Source organism: Leishmania martiniquensis, chromosome 2, assembly GCF_017916325.1.
Source record: "Leishmania martiniquensis isolate LSCM1 chromosome 2, whole genome shotgun sequence".
In the NCBI taxonomy this organism is placed as follows: Eukaryota; Euglenozoa; class Kinetoplastea; order Trypanosomatida; family Trypanosomatidae; genus Leishmania; species Leishmania martiniquensis.
Window position 1 is genome coordinate 73,131 of NC_090137.1, and position 21,637 is coordinate 94,767.

The window sequence follows — 21,637 nt, forward strand, 5'->3', positions numbered from 1 at the left end:
GCGTCATGTCTACGGGCCGCCGCCCGTGTCCGCCTCCTCACCACTGCGGCAGAGAGCGATACCCGTCGTGGATGCTGGTCGCCTCATGCGTCCAGTACTCGTAGCGGTTCTCGTACACAGCGACGCCGTCGCCTTCGGCCAGCTTGAAGGGCGGGCGCCGGGAGATGTTCCGCACCCATTGCACATCCGGCAGGCCGCTCCAATTCAGCGCCATCAGAAGCGGATCCTGCCGGCTCTCCGCCACCCACTGCATCGCCATCTTGACTGCCGCCGCCTCGTGCTCCTCCTCCGTCGCGTACATGCTCCCGGCGGCGGCAATGCGGTACTCCTCATGGAAGTAATGGTGCAGGTAGTACGCGTCAGACGGACGGCACCGGTGCGCCACCACCGTCGACCACGTCACGTTGTGCGTCCGCCCGACGTGCATGTCATGAAAGCGCGCGTACCACTCCTTCACATACCACAGTCGCCCATTCGGGCAGAGCTCCTTCACCCGTGCTAACGAGCGGTAGATCTGCAGCCCTGTGAGGATGTCCTCGTGGTGAAACATGATGCGCCGGTATGCCGACGTCCGCTTCGGCGAGAAGTCGTCCGCGGCGAGGCGCACAATGTCAAGCCGGCGTTTACTCGCCTTCGGCTCCAGCAGTGCTTGCGCCACACGGCGGTGCATCATGAACGTCATTCCAGCGCCAAACTGCGTGTGCAGGTGATGGCGCAGGCTGCCCCAATACACGCACTCCGCCTCGTTCACAACAGACGCAGCTCTCCCCACCTTCGCCTCGCCGGCACCGGCATCTGTGCCGCCAGTCGCCCCTGCCCCCGCCAACCGCAGCTCCATCGCACTCTCTTGCGCGCTGCTCACCGACCACCGCGGCGGGGGCGGTGGTTGACGCGCCTGCATGCCGCCCATCACGTACCGCACATCGCTCAGGAACTGCGGCACCTTCACGTACGTGTCGTCGTCGCCCTTGATGATGAACGGCACCGTCGGGAACGCGTGGTACGCGTACTCCAGCCACAGGATCAGCTTCTGGCTCATCCCCACCTCCACGGGAAGGCCCCACTTGCCGTCTTCGCCTATTCTTTTTGCCGTTGTTGGCCGCCGGTCTGTCATCATGTCGATCCACAAGACGTTGCGGTGCGCCAGCGCCTCCTGCCACAGCGCAGACGACGCGCAGCAGATGTACTCCGCCGGTGTGATAAACGCTGGGGTCACGGGCAGTGACAGTACGCGGCTCAGATAGGCCAACAAGGAGGTCGTTGCCCCCTCTTCGGCATGACATGCCCGGACAACTCGATCACAGGGCGAATTTACAACATCTGTATGCTGCCAAGCGCGGCGGAGGGCCACCCGGCGGCGCTCGATGTCGAGGACGAGGCCCTCAGTCCCTACGCTGTCTGCTGCCAGGGCACATGAAGCCGCGCCGTACTCTCGCACGCTCGGCAGCAGGGTGGCCGTGTTATGGCAAAGGGAGGCGAAGATGCTCGGCGGTGCACTTCCTTTCATCGCCGACGGTGCCGTTCCCGGCGCATCCGGCGTCACATCAGCAGGCACCGCAGGCTCTACAGCCGCAAAGAGGTATAGCTGCAGCAGCGCCGCATCGAAGTGGTTCTCCGTGCGTGCCACCTCCTGGTAGCCGAGCCACGTCCCACGCTGCGCCTCACGCAGGGCAGCGCGCGCCGGCTGGTCCGTCGACGGGATCCCCATCACCGCCAGATATGGTGTTCGCGGCGGCGCGGTCGCCCCAGCACCGTCGCCCGCCGTCGGAAACCCCTCGCCGTACACACGCCGCAGCCACTCCCACCGCCGCAGCTCCGCGCGCACATTCACGTCGTCCGTCACGCTCGCCATCGCAAGCAGCATCGGCCCCACGCGGCCCAGCGGCGCAGACGACGTCGCGAACACACCGTGCCGCGGCTGCAGCTCCACGCCCTCCACAGCGGGCCCGTACCAGCCCGCGTCCAGGCACCACGCGCAGTCCCGCTCCACCACGCGCAGCGTCCACGACGGCAGCAGGGCGGCGCTGATGCGCACCGAGTCGCACAGCGCTCGCTGGGCGCCGCACAGCGCAGGCTGCGTCGCGTTCAGCCGCTGCGCCGCATCCTCGTGCTGCACCAGCACAGACCACGACGCACGCGCCATCGGCTGCACGTACCTCGGCGACGCATCGGGTCTCCTGGGCGCCACAGGCGGCACGTGGCTCACCGTGTGCAGCGTGTAGAGCGTCAGCGCAAGCAGTGCGAGCGTCACAACGCGGGGCACCGTGCCGCGCCGGCAGGCCGGGAACGCTTGGCACAGCACACACCGCCTCAGCGTCGGCGCTAAAGACCTCCTCACGGGCGGGCGCGCCGTCGTGCCGTGCTCCAGGAACGCTTCGTGGGCGCCGACAGACGGCGGCGATAACGTACTGGCGGCTTCGGCCAGGCAGGCAGAGTGGCAGGCATCCTTCGCCGCTGCCTCGGCTGCCACCGAGCTCGAGGCCATGTCATCGTCTACAGCAGTTACATGGCCCGCCGCAGGGCGCCACTTCACTGCGTGCGCACAGCTGCCCTGCCGCATCGTCGTGCGCGCGGTCAGCGCGTGCCCCTCTGCCTATCCCGCCACAGCGAGCTTCCGGCACCTGCCAGCCTGCCCGAGCACACAAAGGGTGCAGATGACCGAAGAGAGGGGGACGCACCCGAGAGAGGGGATGGCGTGGGGAGGAGGGTCCGCAGGCAAGCACACAAAGGACAAGAAGACGCGACACGCTGTGAGCTTCGGCCCGTCAGTGGGGGAGGGCCGGCAAGCACCAGAGGAAAGAGGGAAAAGAGATGAGCAGTGAGTCACGGCGGCACAGCAGCACGTCCGCGAAGGAGAGAGCGCACGAGCAGGCGATGCTGCGCGGTGCGGCGGTACGCAGCTCTGCGTGTCGGCGGTCTCACATGAGGCGGGCGGCGGCTAGCTGAGGTCCATGACAGAGACGCCGGGTGTCCCGGCCAAGTCTCCGCTCCCCTGCGACGCCTGTCCGCCCTACGCCGCAATCCGGCTCAGCCGATCTATGGCATAGACATAAGTGTGGGTGTGTGTGGTGTGGGGACGCGCACACAGCCGCTAAGCGCCGCCCGCTGCCGTCGATGCCCTCACGCCGTCGCACCCCTGCGCGCCTTGCGTGCCGGCAGCACACCATGCCAGCGGCGCCGGGCACCGCACGCACAGTCCTCGCGCCGGCGCCCGCACCACCCTGCTGCCTGGGGGGAGGGCCTCTGCCTGCGTCTCCCGCTTCCAGCGACGCCATCGAGGGGGACAGGGGCGCGTGCACCGGCACGGGCCGGCACGGGCCGCGCGAGCAGCATGCGCGCAGACAGGTCCTCGCGCGCAGCATCATGTCCTCCCGATGGGGCGCCCAGCGAGCTCCCAGCGGCCCGCCCACATCGCGCACCACGTCGGACACAGCATCGGCCCGCGCGCCCTCACAGCGAAATCGGGCGGGCGCCCGGGGGGGCCCTGGTCGCCGGCATCACAGCGCTCCCGCGGCAGTAGACGGCACGCCATCCGCGCACCGTCCTGCCACCGCCAGTCACCCGCCGCACAGCGCCAGCGCAGCCCACCCACCCCCCTGTGCCCGCGCACGGGGCCGGCCGGCCTCCCCGCGACACAGAGAGAGAAGCCCTGCCGCGCAGACGACGCCCAAAAGAGCACGGCACAGCAGAGGCGCTGAGCACAGTCGACAGAGAGCCGCGCCGTGCGAGCGGCTGAGTCCATCGAGTGCGCATTGCCCCCGTCCCCACACGCCCCCTCCCCACCCGCCATCCGCGTCTCTGATGCACGTTGGCACCTGTCCTCCCTGAGAAGGCTCTGTGCGACGCTGTCGGGGGGAGGGGGGAAAGAGGCTGCGGGGGGAGGTGGGCGTGGCGAGTCGTCGCGGAGCAGCGGTCGCGGTGGCTGGCAGCAGTAACCCCACGAAGGCGCAGTCCCTCCCCTGCGGGATCCGCAGAGAGAGGGCTGCTATGCATGAGCAGACGTACAACGCGAGCACTGCCGCACAGCTGCGTGCCGACGGGTGCGGTTGTCCTTCCTTCACCCCTCCGCTGCGCAACCCTTTCGCATCCTCTCTCCCTCTCTCTGCGTCTGCGCACCTCAAGACGCGTCATGTCTACGGGCCGCCGCCCGTGTCCGCCTCCTCACCACTGCGGCAGAGAGCGATACCCGTCGTGGATGCTGGTCGCCTCATGCGTCCAGTACTCGTAGCGGTTCTCGTACACAGCGACGCCGTCGCCTTCGGCCAGCTTGAAGGGCGGGCGCCGGGAGATGTTCCGCACCCATTGCACATCCGGCAGGCCGCTCCAATTCAGCGCCATCAGAAGCGGATCCTGCCGGCTCTCCGCCACCCACTGCATCGCCATCTTGACTGCCGCCGCCTCGTGCTCCTCCTCCGTCGCGTACATGCTCCCGGCGGCGGCAATGCGGTACTCCTCATGGAAGTAATGGTGCAGGTAGTACGCGTCAGACGGACGGCACCGGTGCGCCACCACCGTCGACCACGTCACGTTGTGCGTCCGCCCGACGTGCATGTCATGAAAGCGCGCGTACCACTCCTTCACATACCACAGTCGCCCATTCGGGCAGAGCTCCTTCACCCGTGCTAACGAGCGGTAGATCTGCAGCCCTGTGAGGATGTCCTCGTGGTGAAACATGATGCGCCGGTATGCCGACGTCCGCTTCGGCGAGAAGTCGTCCGCGGCGAGGCGCACAATGTCAAGCCGGCGTTTACTCGCCTTCGGCTCCAGCAGTGCTTGCGCCACACGGCGGTGCATCATGAACGTCATTCCAGCGCCAAACTGCGTGTGCAGGTGATGGCGCAGGCTGCCCCAATACACGCACTCCGCCTCGTTCACAACAGACGCAGCTCTCCCCACCTTCGCCTCGCCGGCACCGGCATCTGTGCCGCCAGTCGCCCCTGCCCCCGCCAACCGCAGCTCCATCGCACTCTCTTGCGCGCTGCTCACCGACCACCGCGGCGGGGGCGGTGGTTGACGCGCCTGCATGCCGCCCATCACGTACCGCACATCGCTCAGGAACTGCGGCACCTTCACGTACGTGTCGTCGTCGCCCTTGATGATGAACGGCACCGTCGGGAACGCGTGGTACGCGTACTCCAGCCACAGGATCAGCTTCTGGCTCATCCCCACCTCCACGGGAAGGCCCCACTTGCCGTCTTCGCCTATTCTTTTTGCCGTTGTTGGCCGCCGGTCTGTCATCATGTCGATCCACAAGACGTTGCGGTGCGCCAGCGCCTCCTGCCACAGCGCAGACGACGCGCAGCAGATGTACTCCGCCGGTGTGATAAACGCTGGGGTCACGGGCAGTGACAGTACGCGGCTCAGATAGGCCAACAAGGAGGTCGTTGCCCCCTCTTCGGCATGACATGCCCGGACAACTCGATCACAGGGCGAATTTACAACATCTGTATGCTGCCAAGCGCGGCGGAGGGCCACCCGGCGGCGCTCGATGTCGAGGACGAGGCCCTCAGTCCCTACGCTGTCTGCTGCCAGGGCACATGAAGCCGCGCCGTACTCTCGCACGCTCGGCAGCAGGGTGGCCGTGTTATGGCAAAGGGAGGCGAAGATGCTCGGCGGTGCACTTCCTTTCATCGCCGACGGTGCCGTTCCCGGCGCATCCGGCGTCACATCAGCAGGCACCGCAGGCTCTACAGCCGCAAAGAGGTATAGCTGCAGCAGCGCCGCATCGAAGTGGTTCTCCGTGCGTGCCACCTCCTGGTAGCCGAGCCACGTCTTGCGTTGCGCCTCACGCAGGGCAGCGCGCGCCGGCTGGTCCGTCGACGGGATCCCCATCACCGCCAGATATGGTGTTCGCGGCGGCGCGGTCGCCCCAGCACCGTCGCCCGCCGTCGGAAACCCCTCGCCGTACACACGCCGCAGCCACTCCCACCGCCGCAGCTCCGCGCGCACATTCACGTCGTCCGTCACGCTCGCCATCGCAAGCAGCATCGGCCCCACGCGGCCCAGCGGCGCAGACGACGTCGCGAACACACCGTGCCGCGGCTGCAGCTCCACGCCCTCCACAGCGGGCCCGTACCAGCCCGCGTCCAGGCACCACGCGCAGTCCCGCTCCACCACGCGCAGCGTCCACGACGGCAGCAGGGCGGCGCTGATGCGCACCGAGTCGCACAGCGCTCGCTGGGCGCCGCACAGCGCAGGCTGCGTCGCGTTCAGCCGCTGCGCCGCATCCTCGTGCTGCACCAGCACAGACCACGGCGCATGGCCCGTGTCGTGCAGACGCCCCAGATAGTCGAGCGCATCCTCCGTGCCGTCCAAGTGTGCAGCCTCCAGAAACTGCGTCGCGACCAGCGCGTAGAGCAGCATCACCAGGGCGAGCGCCAAAACGGCGTGGGGGACGGCGCGACAAGCCCCGCTGCTTAGCGGCCTCCACGGCGGTCGTCTGAGCGACACACTCGCAGGCCGGTGGCGACTCGTGCGGGGGGAGCTGGGGACGGCACAAGAGCTGGGCTCATGAGAAAGCGAGGCGCAGAGGTCGGCGGCGCTGGCGGCGTCCGGTTGCCACGAGGCGCAGACGGGGGCATCGTGCGCCGTACACCCAGTGCTCTCCTCCCACCCCTCCGTCGCCAACGGCGGCACAGCCGTCACGTCACCGCCCGCGCCCGCGCGAGATGCGCCAGCGCGGCGCTTCACAGCCATTGGCGACGTCGACTGCGACATGCCTGAGCGGGGCGCCTCCGGCTCTCAGCGGTGAGCTCGTGCCCACGCAGCACGAGTACCAGAGAGAGACGGAAAGCGGCGAGGGGTTCTGCGCAAGAGGGGGGCAGGCAGCACAGCGCCGAGCAGTGCAAGCAAGCACCCGCACGCACCGCAGCCGATACGCCGAAGCGTGGCCGCCGCTGGCAGCCGAGTCAGCGAACGAAGCGCGCCAAATGCGGCCGCCACTCTCCCGGCGCCGGCTCCGCTTCCACAGTCCCCTGCCCGCGTCCGCAGAGCAGCAGCAGCCCGGGGCGGCAGCCGATCCTCGTGTGTATGGGGAGTGGAGGGGAAGGCGAGGGCGGTCGGAAGAGGGGCGGTGCCGGCGAGGCGGCGCGCGCAGCAGGGCGGAAGCAGACAGCGTATTTCGTTGGAGAGAGCGCGCCACGCTGCGAGGCGGCCATCCGCACTAAAGACTCAGCACCGTGAGCAAATCGCACGCCAAACCGTTACGCGATGGGGGGAGGGGCGAATGCGCACAGCGGCAAAGGGGATCGCTACGGCTGCGCGCGATGGACGATCGTCGCCGAGCAGTCGCGCCGAAGGTGGAGGTGAGAGGGAGAGACAGGAGAAAGAGGGGGGCAGTGGATGAGGGGGGCCCACAGGGGCAGCCGCAAGCAAGAAGGCGGCCACGCAGTCCGACACACGCGCACGCCCACGCCGCCGGCGGGCGCCCGACAGGGGGGCACCCGAGTAACCCTCGCCGGAGGTATCAGAAACAGCAGCCAAACGACAGCAACGCCAAGGGGCACGCAAAGAAAAGCAAAGCTGATCGATAAGAGGTGCGGCAGGAGCGCTGCTCGCCAGCAAACGGGCTGCCATGTCGCTTATCAGAGCGGCATACGAGCGCACAGACGCGTGCGCACGCATGCAAAAAACAATCAGGAAAGAGACATCAAAATGCATTGATGGGCAGCATCAAGCACAAGCCTAAAGCCGCACGCTACGTCTGCGGCTGCGAGAGGAGGCCGTGGTCGATGCCGAGCCCCTTGCTCCTGTACCGCCAGTATCCGCTGTGGTACACCGGGACGCCATCCGCCTCCGCCATGTCGTACCCGACCGTCCGCTTCAAACTATGCACCCACTGCGTGCTAGGCAGCCCGTCCCAGCCCACCACCTCCGGCCCCATGGTGCGACGCTGCGCCGCCACCCACTGCGCAGCCTTCCTCGCTATCGCCTTCTTTGACCTTGTCCTTCTCGACACGTTCACGGACGCCGGCAGCTCAGTCCGGAAGAAGTAATGCAGGTAATAATAGTCAGCGGGCGTGCAGCGGTGCGCCACCACCGTCGACCACGTCACGTCGTGCACCTTGCCTCGATGCATGTCATGAAAGCGTGCGAGGCCTTCCTTGACGAACCACACGCGGTTGTGCGGGCACACCATCTTGGCGCGTGGCAGGGCAGCGTGGAGCATCATTCCCGTCATGATGTCTTCGAACTGAAAGAACCGCGAGCGATACGCGCGCGACAGCGCAGGATCGTAGTCCTTCACCGCCAGCAGCACGGCATCGACCTCAGTTCCGTTAGAGGAGGGCTGCAGAAGAGCTCGAATAAGCAGCCGCTGCAGCATGAACAGCATACCGACAGAAAACAAAACTGATTTGTACACTCCATAGGTGCCCCAGTACGCGCACTCCGTCCGGTTCACGGACAGTGCGTCTGTGCCACTCTGCTCGACCGCGGCAGCAGGCGGGGGCGGTGGTTGACGCTCCAGTCTACCGCCCATCACGTACCGCACATCGCTCAGGAACTGCGGCACCTTCACGTACGTGTCGTCGTCGCCCTTGATGATGAACGGCACCGTCGGGAACGCGTGGTACGCGTACTCCAGCCACAGGATCAGCTTCTGGCTCATCCCCACCTCCACGGGAAGGCCCCAGTTTCCTTCCTCGCCGAGCCTCTTCTTCGTCGTGGGTCGCCGGTCTGTCATCATGTCGATCCACACAACGTTGCGGTGCGCCAGCGCCTCCTGCCACAGCGCAGACGACGCGTGGCAGATGTACTCCGCCGGCGCCGTGAATGCAGGGGTCACCGGGAGCGACAGGGCGCCGCTCAGGTATGACAGTGCAGACGTCTCCGCGTCGCCAGCCGTCCAGCTGTCGCCCACACCCCCACATGGCGTGTCGCCCACCGCACCAGCACGCCAGCTGCGCCGCAGCTCCACCCGGCGCTGCACGTACCTCTCGCCCCCCACGGTGTCGACGCCGTCCGCCTGCTTCGCCAGCGCCAGCTGCGCCTCGCTGGCAGTCCTGTACTCCGCCGCCGTCGGCAGCAGCGCCCCCAAGCGCTCTTGCGCATCATCCGCGAACGCAGCGCCGGGCGCCAACTCCGCCGCTGCGAATAAGTACAGTGCCAGCAGCGCGCCGCTGAAGCCGTTGTCGCCGCGCGCCACCTCCTGGTAGCCGAGCCACGTCCCACGCTGCGCCTCACGCAGGGCAGCGCGCGCCGGCTGGTCCGTCGACGGGATCCCCATCACCGCCAGATATGGTGTTCGCGGCGGCGCGGTCGCCCCAGCACCGTCGCCCGCCGTCGGAAACCCCTCGCCGTACACACGCCGCAGCCACTCCCACCGCCGCAGCTCCGCGCGCACATTCACGTCGTCCGTCACGCTCGCCATCGCAAGCAGCATCGGCCCCACGCGGCCCAGCGGCGCAGACGACGTCGCGAACACACCGTGCCGCGGCTGCAGCTCCACGCCCTCCACAGCGGGCCCGTACCAGCCCGCGTCCAGGCACCACGCGCAGTCCCGCTCCACCACGCGCAGCGTCCACGACGGCAGCAGGGCGGCGCTGATGCGCACCGAGTCGCACAGCGCTCGCTGGGCGCCGCACAGCGCAGGCTGCGTCGCGTTCAGCCGCTGCGCCGCATCCTCGTGCTGCACCAGCACAGACCACGACGCACGCGCCATCGGCTGCACGTACCTCGGCGACGCATCGGGTCTCCCGGGCGCCACAGGCGGCACGTGGCTCACCGTGTGCAGCGTGTAGAGCGTCAGCGCAAGCAGTGCGAGCGTCACAACGCGGGGCACCGTGCCGCGCCGGCAGGCCGGGAACGCTTGGCACAGCACACACCGCCTCAGCGTCGGCGCTAAAGACCTCCTCACGGGCGGGCGCGCCGTCGTGCCGTGCTCCAGGAACGCTTCGTGGGCGCCGACAGACGGCGGCGATAACGTACTGGCGGCTTCGGCCAGGCAGGCAGAGTGGCAGGCATCCTTCGCCGCTGCCTCGGCTGCCACCGAGCTCGAGGCCATGTCATCGTCTACAGCAGTTACATGGCCCGCCGCAGGGCGCCACTTCACTGCGTGCGCACAGCTGCCCTGCCGCATCGTCGTGCGCGCGGTCAGCGCGTGCCCTCTGCCTATCCCGCCACAGCGAGCTTCCGGCACCTGCCAGCCTGCCCGAGCACACAAAGGGTGCAGATGACCGAAGAGAGGGGGACGCACCCGAGAGAGGGGATGGCGTGGGGAGGAGGGTCCGCAGGCAAGCACACAAAGGACAAGAAGACGCGACACGCTGTGAGCTTCGGCCCGTCAGTGGGGGAGGGCCGGCAAGCACCAGAGGAAAGAGGGAAAAGAGATGAGCAGTGAGTCACGGCGGCACAGCAGCACGTCCGCGAAGGAGAGAGCGCACGAGCAGGCGATGCTGCGCGGTGCGGCGGTACGCAGCTCTGCGTGTCGGCGGTCTCACATGAGGCGGGCGGCGGCTAGCTGAGGTCCATGACAGAGACGCCGGGTGTCCCGGCCAAGTCTCCGCTCCCCTGCGACGCCTGTCCGCCCTACGCCGCAATCCGGCTCAGCCGATCTATGGCATAGACATAAGTGTGGGTGTGTGTGGTGTGGGGACGCGCACACAGCCGCTAAGCGCCGCCCGCTGCCGTCGATGCCCTCACGCCGTCGCACCCCTGCGCGCCTTGCGTGCCGGCAGCACACCATGCCAGCGGCGCCGGGCACCGCACGCACAGTCCTCGCGCCGGCGCCCGCACCACCCTGCTGCCTGGGGGGAGGGCCTCTGCCTGCGTCTCCCGCTTCCAGCGACGCCATCGAGGGGGACAGGGGCGCGTGCACCGGCACGGGCCGGCACGGGCCGCGCGAGCAGCATGCGCGCAGACAGGTCCTCGCGCGCAGCATCATGTCCTCCCGATGGGGCGCCCAGCGAGCTCCCAGCGGCCCGCCCACATCGCGCACCACGTCGGACACAGCATCGGCCCGCGCGCCCTCACAGCGAAATCGGGCGGGCGCCCGGGGGGCCCTGGTCGCCGGCATCACAGCGCTCCCGCGGCAGTAGACGGCACGCCATCCGCGCACCGTCCTGCCACCGCCAGTCACCCGCCGCACAGCGCCAGCGCAGCCCACCCACCCCCCTGTGCCCGCGCACGGGGCCGGCCGGCCTCCCCGCGACACAGAGAGAGAAGCCCTGCCGCGCAGACGACGCCCAAAAGAGCACGGCACAGCAGAGGCGCTGAGCACAGTCGACAGAGAGCCGCGCCGTGCGAGCGGCTGAGTCCATCGAGTGCGCATTGCCCCCGTCCCCACACGCCCCCTCCCCACCCGCCATCCGCGTCTCTGATGCACGTTGGCACCTGTCCTCCCTGAGAAGGCTCTGTGCGACGCTGTCGGGGGGAGGGGGGAAAGAGGCTGCGGGGGAGGTGGGCGTGGCGAGTCGTCGCGGAGCAGCGGTCGCGGTGGCTGGCAGCAGTAACCCCACGAAGGCGCAGTCCCTCCCCTGCGGGATCCGCAGAGAGAGGGCTGCTATGCATGAGCAGACGTACAACGCGAGCACTGCCGCACAGCTGCGTGCCGACGGGTGCGGTTGTCCTTCCTTCACCCCTCCGCTGCGCAACCCTTTCGCATCCTCTCTCCCTCTCTCTGCGTCTGCGCACCTCAAGACGCGTCATGTCTACGGGCCGCCGCCCGTGTCCGCCTCCTCACCACTGCGGCAGAGAGCGATACCCGTCGTGGATGCTGGTCGCCTCATGCGTCCAGTACTCGTAGCGGTTCTCGTACACAGCGACGCCGTCGCCTTCGGCCAGCTTGAAGGGCGGGCGCCGGGAGATGTTCCGCACCCATTGCACATCCGGCAGGCCGCTCCAATTCAGCGCCATCAGAAGCGGATCCTGCCGGCTCTCCGCCACCCACTGCATCGCCATCTTGACTGCCGCCGCCTCGTGCTCCTCCTCCGTCGCGTACATGCTCCCGGCGGCGGCAATGCGGTACTCCTCATGGAAGTAATGGTGCAGGTAGTACGCGTCAGACGGACGGCACCGGTGCGCCACCACCGTCGACCACGTCACGTTGTGCGTCCGCCCGACGTGCATGTCATGAAAGCGCGCGTACCACTCCTTCACATACCACAGTCGCCCATTCGGGCAGAGCTCCTTCACCCGTGCTAACGAGCGGTAGATCTGCAGCCCTGTGAGGATGTCCTCGTGGTGAAACATGATGCGCCGGTATGCCGACGTCCGCTTCGGCGAGAAGTCGTCCGCGGCGAGGCGCACAATGTCAAGCCGGCGTTTACTCGCCTTCGGCTCCAGCAGTGCTTGCGCCACACGGCGGTGCATCATGAACGTCATTCCAGCGCCAAACTGCGTGTGCAGGTGATGGCGCAGGCTGCCCCAATACACGCACTCCGCCTCGTTCACAACAGACGCAGCTCTCCCCACCTTCGCCTCGCCGGCACCGGCATCTGTGCCGCCAGTCGCCCCTGCCCCCGCCAACCGCAGCTCCATCGCACTCTCTTGCGCGCTGCTCACCGACCACCGCGGCGGGGGCGGTGGTTGACGCGCCTGCATGCCGCCCATCACGTACCGCACATCGCTCAGGAACTGCGGCACCTTCACGTACGTGTCGTCGTCGCCCTTGATGATGAACGGCACCGTCGGGAACGCGTGGTACGCGTACTCCAGCCACAGGATCAGCTTCTGGCTCATCCCCACCTCCACGGGAAGGCCCCACTTGCCGTCTTCGCCTATTCTTTTTGCCGTTGTTGGCCGCCGGTCTGTCATCATGTCGATCCACAAGACGTTGCGGTGCGCCAGCGCCTCCTGCCACAGCGCAGACGACGCGCAGCAGATGTACTCCGCCGGTGTGATAAACGCTGGGGTCACGGGCAGTGACAGTACGCGGCTCAGATAGGCCAACAAGGAGGTCGTTGCCCCCTCTTCGGCATGACATGCCCGGACAACTCGATCACAGGGCGAATTTACAACATCTGTATGCTGCCAAGCGCGGCGGAGGGCCACCCGGCGGCGCTCGATGTCGAGGACGAGGCCCTCAGTCCCTACGCTGTCTGCTGCCAGGGCACATGAAGCCGCGCCGTACTCTCGCACGCTCGGCAGCAGGGTGGCCGTGTTATGGCAAAGGGAGGCGAAGATGCTCGGCGGTGCACTTCCTTTCATCGCCGACGGTGCCGTTCCCGGCGCATCCGGCGTCACATCAGCAGGCACCGCAGGCTCTACAGCCGCAAAGAGGTATAGCTGCAGCAGCGCCGCATCGAAGTGGTTCTCCGTGCGTGCCACCTCCTGGTAGCCGAGCCACGTCTTGCGTTGCGCCTCACGCAGGGCAGCGCGCGCCGGCTGGTCCGTCGACGGGATCCCCATCACCGCCAGATATGGTGTTCGCGGCGGCGCGGTCGCCCCAGCACCGTCGCCCGCCGTCGGAAACCCCTCGCCGTACACACGCCGCAGCCACTCCCACCGCCGCAGCTCCGCGCGCACATTCACGTCGTCCGTCACGCTCGCCATCGCAAGCAGCATCGGCCCCACGCGGCCCAGCGGCGCAGACGACGTCGCGAACACACCGTGCCGCGGCTGCAGCTCCACGCCCTCCACAGCGGGCCCGTACCAGCCCGCGTCCAGGCACCACGCGCAGTCCCGCTCCACCACGCGCAGCGTCCACGACGGCAGCAGGGCGGCGCTGATGCGCACCGAGTCGCACAGCGCTCGCTGGGCGCCGCACAGCGCAGGCTGCGTCGCGTTCAGCCGCTGCGCCGCATCCTCGTGCTGCACCAGCACAGACCACGGCGCATGGCCCGTGTCGTGCAGACGCCCCAGATAGTCGAGCGCATCCTCCGTGCCGTCCAAGTGTGCAGCCTCCAGAAACTGCGTCGCGACCAGCGCGTAGAGCAGCATCACCAGGGCGAGCGCCAAAACGGCGTGGGGGACGGCGCGACAAGCCCCGCTGCTTAGCGGCCTCCACGGCGGTCGTCTGAGCGACACACTCGCAGGCCGGTGGCGACTCGTGCGGGGGGAGCTGGGGACGGCACAAGAGCTGGGCTCATGAGAAAGCGAGGCGCAGAGGTCGGCGGCGCTGGCGGCGTCCGGTTGCCACGAGGCGCAGACGGGGGCATCGTGCGCCGTACACCCAGTGCTCTCCTCCCACCCCTCCGTCGCCAACGGCGGCACAGCCGTCACGTCACCGCCCGCGCCCGCGCGAGATGCGCCAGCGCGGCGCTTCACAGCCATTGGCGACGTCGACTGCGACATGCCTGAGCGGGGCGCCTCCGGCTCTCAGCGGTGAGCTCGTGCCCACGCAGCACGAGTACCAGAGAGAGACGGAAAGCGGCGAGGGGGTTCTGCGCAAGAGGGGGGGGCAGGCAGCACAGCGCCGAGCAGTGCAAGCAAGCACCCGCACGCACCGCAGCCGATACGCCGAAGCGTGGCCGCCGCTGGCAGCCGAGTCAGCGAACGAAGCGCGCCAAATGCGGCCGCCACTCTCCCGGCGCCGGCTCCGCTTCCACAGTCCCCTGCCCGCGTCCGCAGAGCAGCAGCAGCCCGGGGCGGCAGCCGATCCTCGTGTGTATGGGGAGTGGAGGGGAAGGCGAGGGCGGTCGGAAGAGGGGCGGTGCCGGCGAGGCGGCGCGCGCAGCAGGGCGGAAGCAGACAGCGTATTTCGTTGGAGAGAGCGCGCCACGCTGCGAGGCGGCCATCCGCACTAAAGACTCAGCACCGTGAGCAAATCGCACGCCAAACCGTTACGCGATGGGGGGAGGGGCGAATGCGCACAGCGGCAAAGGGGATCGCTACGGCTGCGCGCGATGGACGATCGTCGCCGAGCAGTCGCGCCGAAGGTGGAGGTGAGAGGGAGAGACAGGAGAAAGAGGGGGGCAGTGGATGAGGGGGGCCCACAGGGGCAGCCGCAAGCAAGAAGGCGGCCACGCAGTCCGACACACGCGCACGCCCACGCCGCCGGCGGGCGCCCGACAGGGGGGCACCCGAGTAACCCTCGCCGGAGGTATCAGAAACAGCAGCCAAACGACAGCAACGCCAAGGGGCACGCAAAGAAAAGCAAAGCTGATCGATAAGAGGTGCGGCAGGAGCGCTGCTCGCCAGCAAACGGGCTGCCATGTCGCTTATCAGAGCGGCATACGAGCGCACAGACGCGTGCGCACGCATGCAAAAAACAATCAGGAAAGAGACATCAAAATGCATTGATGGGCAGCATCAAGCACAAGCCTAAAGCCGCACGCTACGTCTGCGGCTGCGAGAGGAGGCCGTGGTCGATGCCGAGCCCCTTGCTCCTGTACCGCCAGTATCCGCTGTGGTACACCGGGACGCCATCCGCCTCCGCCATGTCGTACCCGACCGTCCGCTTCAAACTATGCACCCACTGCGTGCTAGGCAGCCCGTCCCAGCCCACCACCTCCGGCCCCATGGTGCGACGCTGCGCCGCCACCCACTGCGCAGCCTTCCTCGCTATCGCCTTCTTTGACCTTGTCCTTCTCGACACGTTCACGGACGCCGGCAGCTCAGTCCGGAAGAAGTAATGCAGGTAATAATAGTCAGCGGGCGTGCAGCGGTGCGCCACCACCGTCGACCACGTCACGTCGTGCACCCTGTCGCGATGTAGGTCATGAAAACGAGCAAAGTCCTCCTTGACGAACCACACGCGGTTGTGCGGGCACACCATCTTGGCGCGTGGCAGGGCAGCGTGGAGCATCATTCCCGTCATGATGTCTTCGAACTGAAAGAACCGCGAGCGATACGCGCGCGACAGCGCAGGATCGTAGTCCTTCACCGCCAGCAGCACGGCATCGACCTCAGTTCCGTTAGAGGAGGGCTGCAGAAGAGCTCGAATAAGCAGCCGCTGCAGCATGAACAGCATACCGACAGAAAACAAAACTGATTTGTACACTCCATAGGTGCCCCAGTACGCGCACTCCGTCCGGTTCACGGACAGTGCGTCTGTGCCACTCTGCTCGACCGCGGCAGCAGGCGGGGGCGGTGGTTGACGCTCCAGTCTACCGCCCATCACGTACCGCACATCGCTCAGGAACTGCGGCACCTTCACGTACGTGTCGTCGTCGCCCTTGATGATGAACGGCACCGTCGGGAACGCGTGGTACGCGTACTCCAGCCACAGGATCAGCTTCTGGCTCATCCCCACCTCCACGGGAAGGCCCCAGTTTCCTTCCTCGCCGAGCCTCTTCTTCGTCGTGGGTCGCCGGTCTGTCATCATGTCGATCCACACAACGTTGCGGTGCGCCAGCGCCTCCTGCCACAGCGCAGACGACGCGCAGCAGATGTGCGTCGCGGCGGCCACGAATGCCGGGGTCACCGGGAGCGACAGGGCGCCGCTCAGGTATGACAGTGCAGACGTCTCCGCGTCGCCAGCCGTCCAGCTGTCGCCCACACCCCCACATGGCGTGTCGCCCACCGCACCAGCACGCCAGCTGCGCCGCAGCTCCACCCGGCGCTGCACGTACCTCTCGCCCCCCACGGTGTCGACGCCGTCCGCCTGCTTCGCCAGCGCCAGCTGCGCCTCGCTGGCAGTCCTGTACTCCGCCGCCGTCGGCAGCAGCGCCCCCAAGCGCTCTTGCGCATCATCCGCGAACGCAGCGCCGGGCGCCAACTCCGCCGCTGCGAATAAGTACAGTGCCAGCAGCGCGCCGCTGAAGCCGTTGTCGCCGCGCGCCACCTCCTGGTAGCCGAGCCACGTCCCACGCTGCGCCTCACGCAGGGCAGCGCGCGCCGGCTGGTCCGTCGACGGGATCCCCATCACCGCCAGATATGGTGTTCGCGGCGGCGCGGTCGCCCCAGCACCGTCGCCCGCCGTCGGAAACCCCTCGCCGTACACACGCCGCAGCCACTCCCACCGCCGCAGCTCCGCGCGCACATTCACGTCGTCCGTCACGCTCGCCATCGCAAGCAGCATCGGCCCCACGCGGCCCAGCGGCGCAGACGACGTCGCGAACACACCGTGCCGCGGCTGCAGCTCCACGCCCTCCACAGCGGGCCCGTACCAGCCCGCGTCCAGGCACCACGCGCAGTCCCGCTCCACCACGCGCAGCGTCCACGACGGCAGCAGGGCGGCGCTGATGCGCACCGAGTCGCACAGCGCTCGCTGGGCGCCGCACAGCGCAGGCTGCGTCGCGTTCAGCCGCTGCGCCGCATCCTCGTGCTGCACCAGCACAGACCACGACGCACGCGCCATCGGCTGCACGTACCTCGGCGACGCATCGGGTCTCCCGGGCGCCACAGGCGGCACGTGGCTCACCGTGTGCAGCGTGTAGAGCGTCAGCGCAAGCAGTGCGAGCGTCACAACGCGGGGCACCGTGCCGCGCCGGCAGGCCGGGAACGCTTGGCACAGCACACACCGCCTCAGCGTCGGCGCTAAAGACCTCCTCACGGGCGGGCGCGCCGTCGTGCCGTGCTCCAGGAACGCTTCGTGGGCGCCGACAGACGGCGGCGATAACGTACTGGCGGCTTCGGCCAGGCAGGCAGAGTGGCAGGCATCCTTCGCCGCTGCCTCGGCTGCCACCGAGCTCGAGGCCATGTCATCGTCTACAGCAGTTACATGGCCCGCCGCAGGGCGCCACTTCACTGCGTGCGCACAGCTGCCCTGCCGCATCGTCGTGCGCGCGGTCAGCGCGTGCCCTCTGCCTATCCCGCCACAGCGAGCTTCCGGCACCTGCCAGCCTGCCCGAGCACACAAAGGGTGCAGATGACCGAAGAGAGGGGGACGCACCCGAGAGAGGGGATGGCGTGGGGAGGAGGGTCCGCAGGCAAGCACACAAAGGACAAGAAGACGCGACACGCTGTGAGCTTCGGCCCGTCAGTGGGGAGGGCCGGCAAGCACCAGAGGAAAGAGGGAAAAGAGATGAGCAGTGAGTCACGGCGGCACAGCAGCACGTCCGCGAAGGAGAGAGCGCACGAGCAGGCGATGCTGCGCGGTGCGGCGGTACGCAGCTCTGCGTGTCGGCGGTCTCACATGAGGCGGGCGGCGGCTAGCTGAGGTCCATGACAGAGACGCCGGGTGTCCCGGCCAAGTCTCCGCTCCCCTGCGACGCCTGTCCGCCCTACGCCGCAATCCGGCTCAGCCGATCTATGGCATAGACATAAGTGTGGGTGTGTGTGGTGTGGGGACGCGCACACAGCCGCTAAGCGCCGCCCGCTGCCGTCGATGCCCTCACGCCGTCGCACCCCTGCGCGCCTTGCGTGCCGGCAGCACACCATGCCAGCGGCGCCGGGCACCGCACGCACAGTCCTCGCGCCGGCGCCCGCACCACCCTGCTGCCTGGGGGGAGGGCCTCTGCCTGCGTCTCCCGCTTCCAGCGACGCCATCGAGGGGGACAGGGGCGCGTGCACCGGCACGGGCCGCGCGAGCAGCATGCGCGCAGACAGGTCCTCGCGCGCAGCATCATGTCCTCCCGATGGGGCGCCCAGCGAGCTCCCAGCGGCCCGCCCACATCGCGCACCACGTCGGACACAGCATCGGCCCGCGCGCCCTCACAGCGAAATCGGGCGGGCGCCCGGGGGGCCCTGGTCGCCGGCATCACAGCGCTCCCGCGGCAGTAGACGGCACGCCATCCGCGCACCGTCCTGCCACCGCCAGTCACCCGCCGCACAGCGCCAGCGCAGCCCACCCACCCCCCTGTGCCCGCGCACGGGGCCGGCCGGCCTCCCCGCGACACAGAGAGAGAAGCCCTGCCGCGCAGACGACGCCCAAAAGAGCACGGCACAGCAGAGGCGCTGAGCACAGTCGACAGAGAGCCGCGCCGTGCGAGCGGCTGAGTCCATCGAGTGCGCATTGCCCCCGTCCCCACACGCCCCCTCCCCACCCGCCATCCGCGTCTCTGATGCACGTTGGCACCTGTCCTCCCTGAGAAGGCTCTGTGCGACGCTGTCGGGGGGAGGGGGGAAAGAGGCTGCGGGGGAGGTGGGCGTGGCGAGTCGTCGCGGAGCAGCGGTCGCGGTGGCTGGCAGCAGTAACCCCACGAAGGCGCAGTCCCTCCCCTGCGGGATCCGCAGAGAGAGGGCTGCTATGCATGAGCAGACGTACAACGCGAGCACTGCCGCACAGCTGCGTGCCGACGGGTGCGGTTGTCCTTCCTTCACCCCTCCGCTGCGCAACCCTTTCGCATCCTCTCTCCCTCTCTCTGCGTCTGCGCACCTCAAGACGCGTCATGTCTACGGGCCGCCGCCCGTGTCCGCCTCCTCACCACTGCGGCAGAGAGCGATACCCGTCGTGGATGCTGGTCGCCTCATGCGTCCAGTACTCGTAGCGGTTCTCGTACACAGCGACGCCGTCGCCTTCGGCCAGCTTGAAGGGCGGGCGCCGGGAGATGTTCCGCACCCATTGCACATCCGGCAGGCCGCTCCAATTCAGCGCCATCAGAAGCGGATCCTGCCGGCTCTCCGCCACCCACTGCATCGCCATCTTGACTGCCGCCGCCTCGTGCTCCTCCTCCGTCGCGTACATGCTCCCGGCGGCGGCAATGCGGTACTCCTCATGGAAGTAATGGTGCAGGTAGTACGCGTCAGACGGACGGCACCGGTGCGCCACCACCGTCGACCACGTCACGTTGTGCGTCCGCCCGACGTGCATGTCATGAAAGCGCGCGTACCACTCCTTCACATACCACAGTCGCCCATTCGGGCAGAGCTCCTTCACCCGTGCTAACGAGCGGTAGATCTGCAGCCCTGTGAGGATGTCCTCGTGGTGAAACATGATGCGCCGGTATGCCGACGTCCGCTTCGGCGAGAAGTCGTCCGCGGCGAGGCGCACAATGTCAAGCCGGCGTTTACTCGCCTTCGGCTCCAGCAGTGCTTGCGCCACACGGCGGTGCATCATGAACGTCATTCCAGCGCCAAACTGCGTGTGCAGGTGATGGCGCAGGCTGCCCCAATACACGCACTCCGCCTCGTTCACAACAGACGCAGCTCTCCCCACCTTCGCCTCGCCGGCACCGGCATCTGTGCCGCCAGTCGCCCCTGCCCCCGCCAACCGCAGCTCCATCGCACTCTCTTGCGCGCTGCTCACCGACCACCGCGGCGGGGGCGGTGGTTGACGCGCCTGCATGCCGCCCATCACGTACCGCACATCGCTCAGGAACTGCGGCACCTTCACGTACGTGTCGTCGTCGCCCTTGATGATGAACGGCACCGTCGGGAACGCGTGGTACGCGTACTCCAGCCACAGGATCAGCTTCTGGCTCATCCCCACCTCCACGGGAAGGCCCCACTTGCCGTCTTCGCCTATTCTTTTTGCCGTTGTTGGCCGCCGGTCTGTCATCATGTCGATCCACAAGACGTTGCGGTGCGCCAGCGCCTCCTGCCACAGCGCAGACGACGCGCAGCAGATGTACTCCGCCGGTGTGATAAACGCTGGGGTCACGGGCAGTGACAGTACGCGGCTCAGATAGGCCAACAAGGAGGTCGTTGCCCCCTCTTCGGCATGACATGCCCGGACAACTCGATCACAGGGCGAATTTACAACATCTGTATGCTGCCAAGCGCGGCGGAGGGCCACCCGGCGGCGCTCGATGTCGAGGACGAGGCCCTCAGTCCCTACGCTGTCTGCTGCCAGGGCACATGAAGCCGCGCCGTACTCTCGCACGCTCGGCAGCAGGGTGGCCGTGTTATGGCAAAGGGAGGCGAAGATGCTCGGCGGTGCACTTCCTTTCATCGCCGACGGTGCCGTTCCCGGCGCATCCGGCGTCACATCAGCAGGCACCGCAGGCTCTACAGCCGCAAAGAGGTATAGCTGCAGCAGCGCCGCATCGAAGTGGTTCTCCGTGCGTGCCACCTCCTGGTAGCCGAGCCACGTCCCACGCTGCGCCTCACGCAGGGCAGCGCGCGCCGGCTGGTCCGTCGACGGGATCCCCATCACCGCCAGATATGGTGTTCGCGGCGGCGCGGTCGCCCCAGCACCGTCGCCCGCCGTCGGAAACCCCTCGCCGTACACACGCCGCAGCCACTCCCACCGCCGCAGCTCCGCGCGCACATTCACGTCGTCCGTCACGCTCGCCATCGCAAGCAGCATCGGCCCCACGCGGCCCAGCGGCGCAGACGACGTCGCGAACACACCGTGCCGCGGCTGCAGCTCCACGCCCTCCACAGCGGGCCCGTACCAGCCCGCGTCCAGGCACCACGCGCAGTCCCGCTCCACCACGCGCAGCGTCCACGACGGCAGCAGGGCGGCGCTGATGCGCACCGAGTCGCACAGCGCTCGCTGGGCGCCGCACAGCGCAGGCTGCGTCGCGTTCAGCCGCTGCGCCGCATCCTCGTGCTGCACCAGCACAGACCACGACGCACGCGCCATCGGCTGCACGTACCTCGGCGACGCATCGGGTCTCCCGGGCGCCACAGGCGGCACGTGGCTCACCGTGTGCAGCGTGTAGAGCGTCAGCGCAAGCAGTGCGAGCGTCACAACGCGGGGCACCGTGCCGCGCCGGCAGGCCGGGAACGCTTGGCACAGCACACACCGCCTCAGCGTCGGCGCTAAAGACCTCCTCACGGGCGGGCGCGCCGTCGTGCCGTGCTCCAGGAACGCTTCGTGGGCGCCGACAGACGGCGGCGATAACGTACTGGCGGCTTCGGCCAGGCAGGCAGAGTGGCAGGCATCCTTCGCCGCTGCCTCGGCTGCCACCGAGCTCGAGGCCATGTCATC

At 68.1% G+C, this 21,637-nt stretch overlaps 2 protein-coding genes across 2 annotated transcripts; both read right to left on the reverse strand.

Annotated features, from left to right (window-relative positions):
- Positions 1-4,161: 4,161 nt before the first annotated feature.
- LSCM1_08234 (uncharacterized protein) lies at positions 4,162-6,717 on the reverse strand (the record flags this gene model as incomplete). Its single annotated transcript, XM_067325569.1, has 1 exon — positions 4,162-6,717. One exon carries the CDS (start codon positions 6,715-6,717, stop codon positions 4,162-4,164), a length of 2,556 nt encoding a protein of 851 aa, XP_067181596.1.
- A 4,959-nt stretch (positions 6,718-11,676) lies between these two features.
- On the reverse strand, positions 11,677-14,232 carry LSCM1_08235 (uncharacterized protein; the record flags this gene model as incomplete). Its single annotated transcript, XM_067325570.1, has 1 exon — positions 11,677-14,232. The coding sequence occupies one exon, from the start codon at positions 14,230-14,232 to the stop codon at positions 11,677-11,679; it is 2,556 nt and encodes an 851-aa protein (XP_067181597.1).
- Between the last annotated feature and the right edge of the window lie 7,405 nt (positions 14,233-21,637).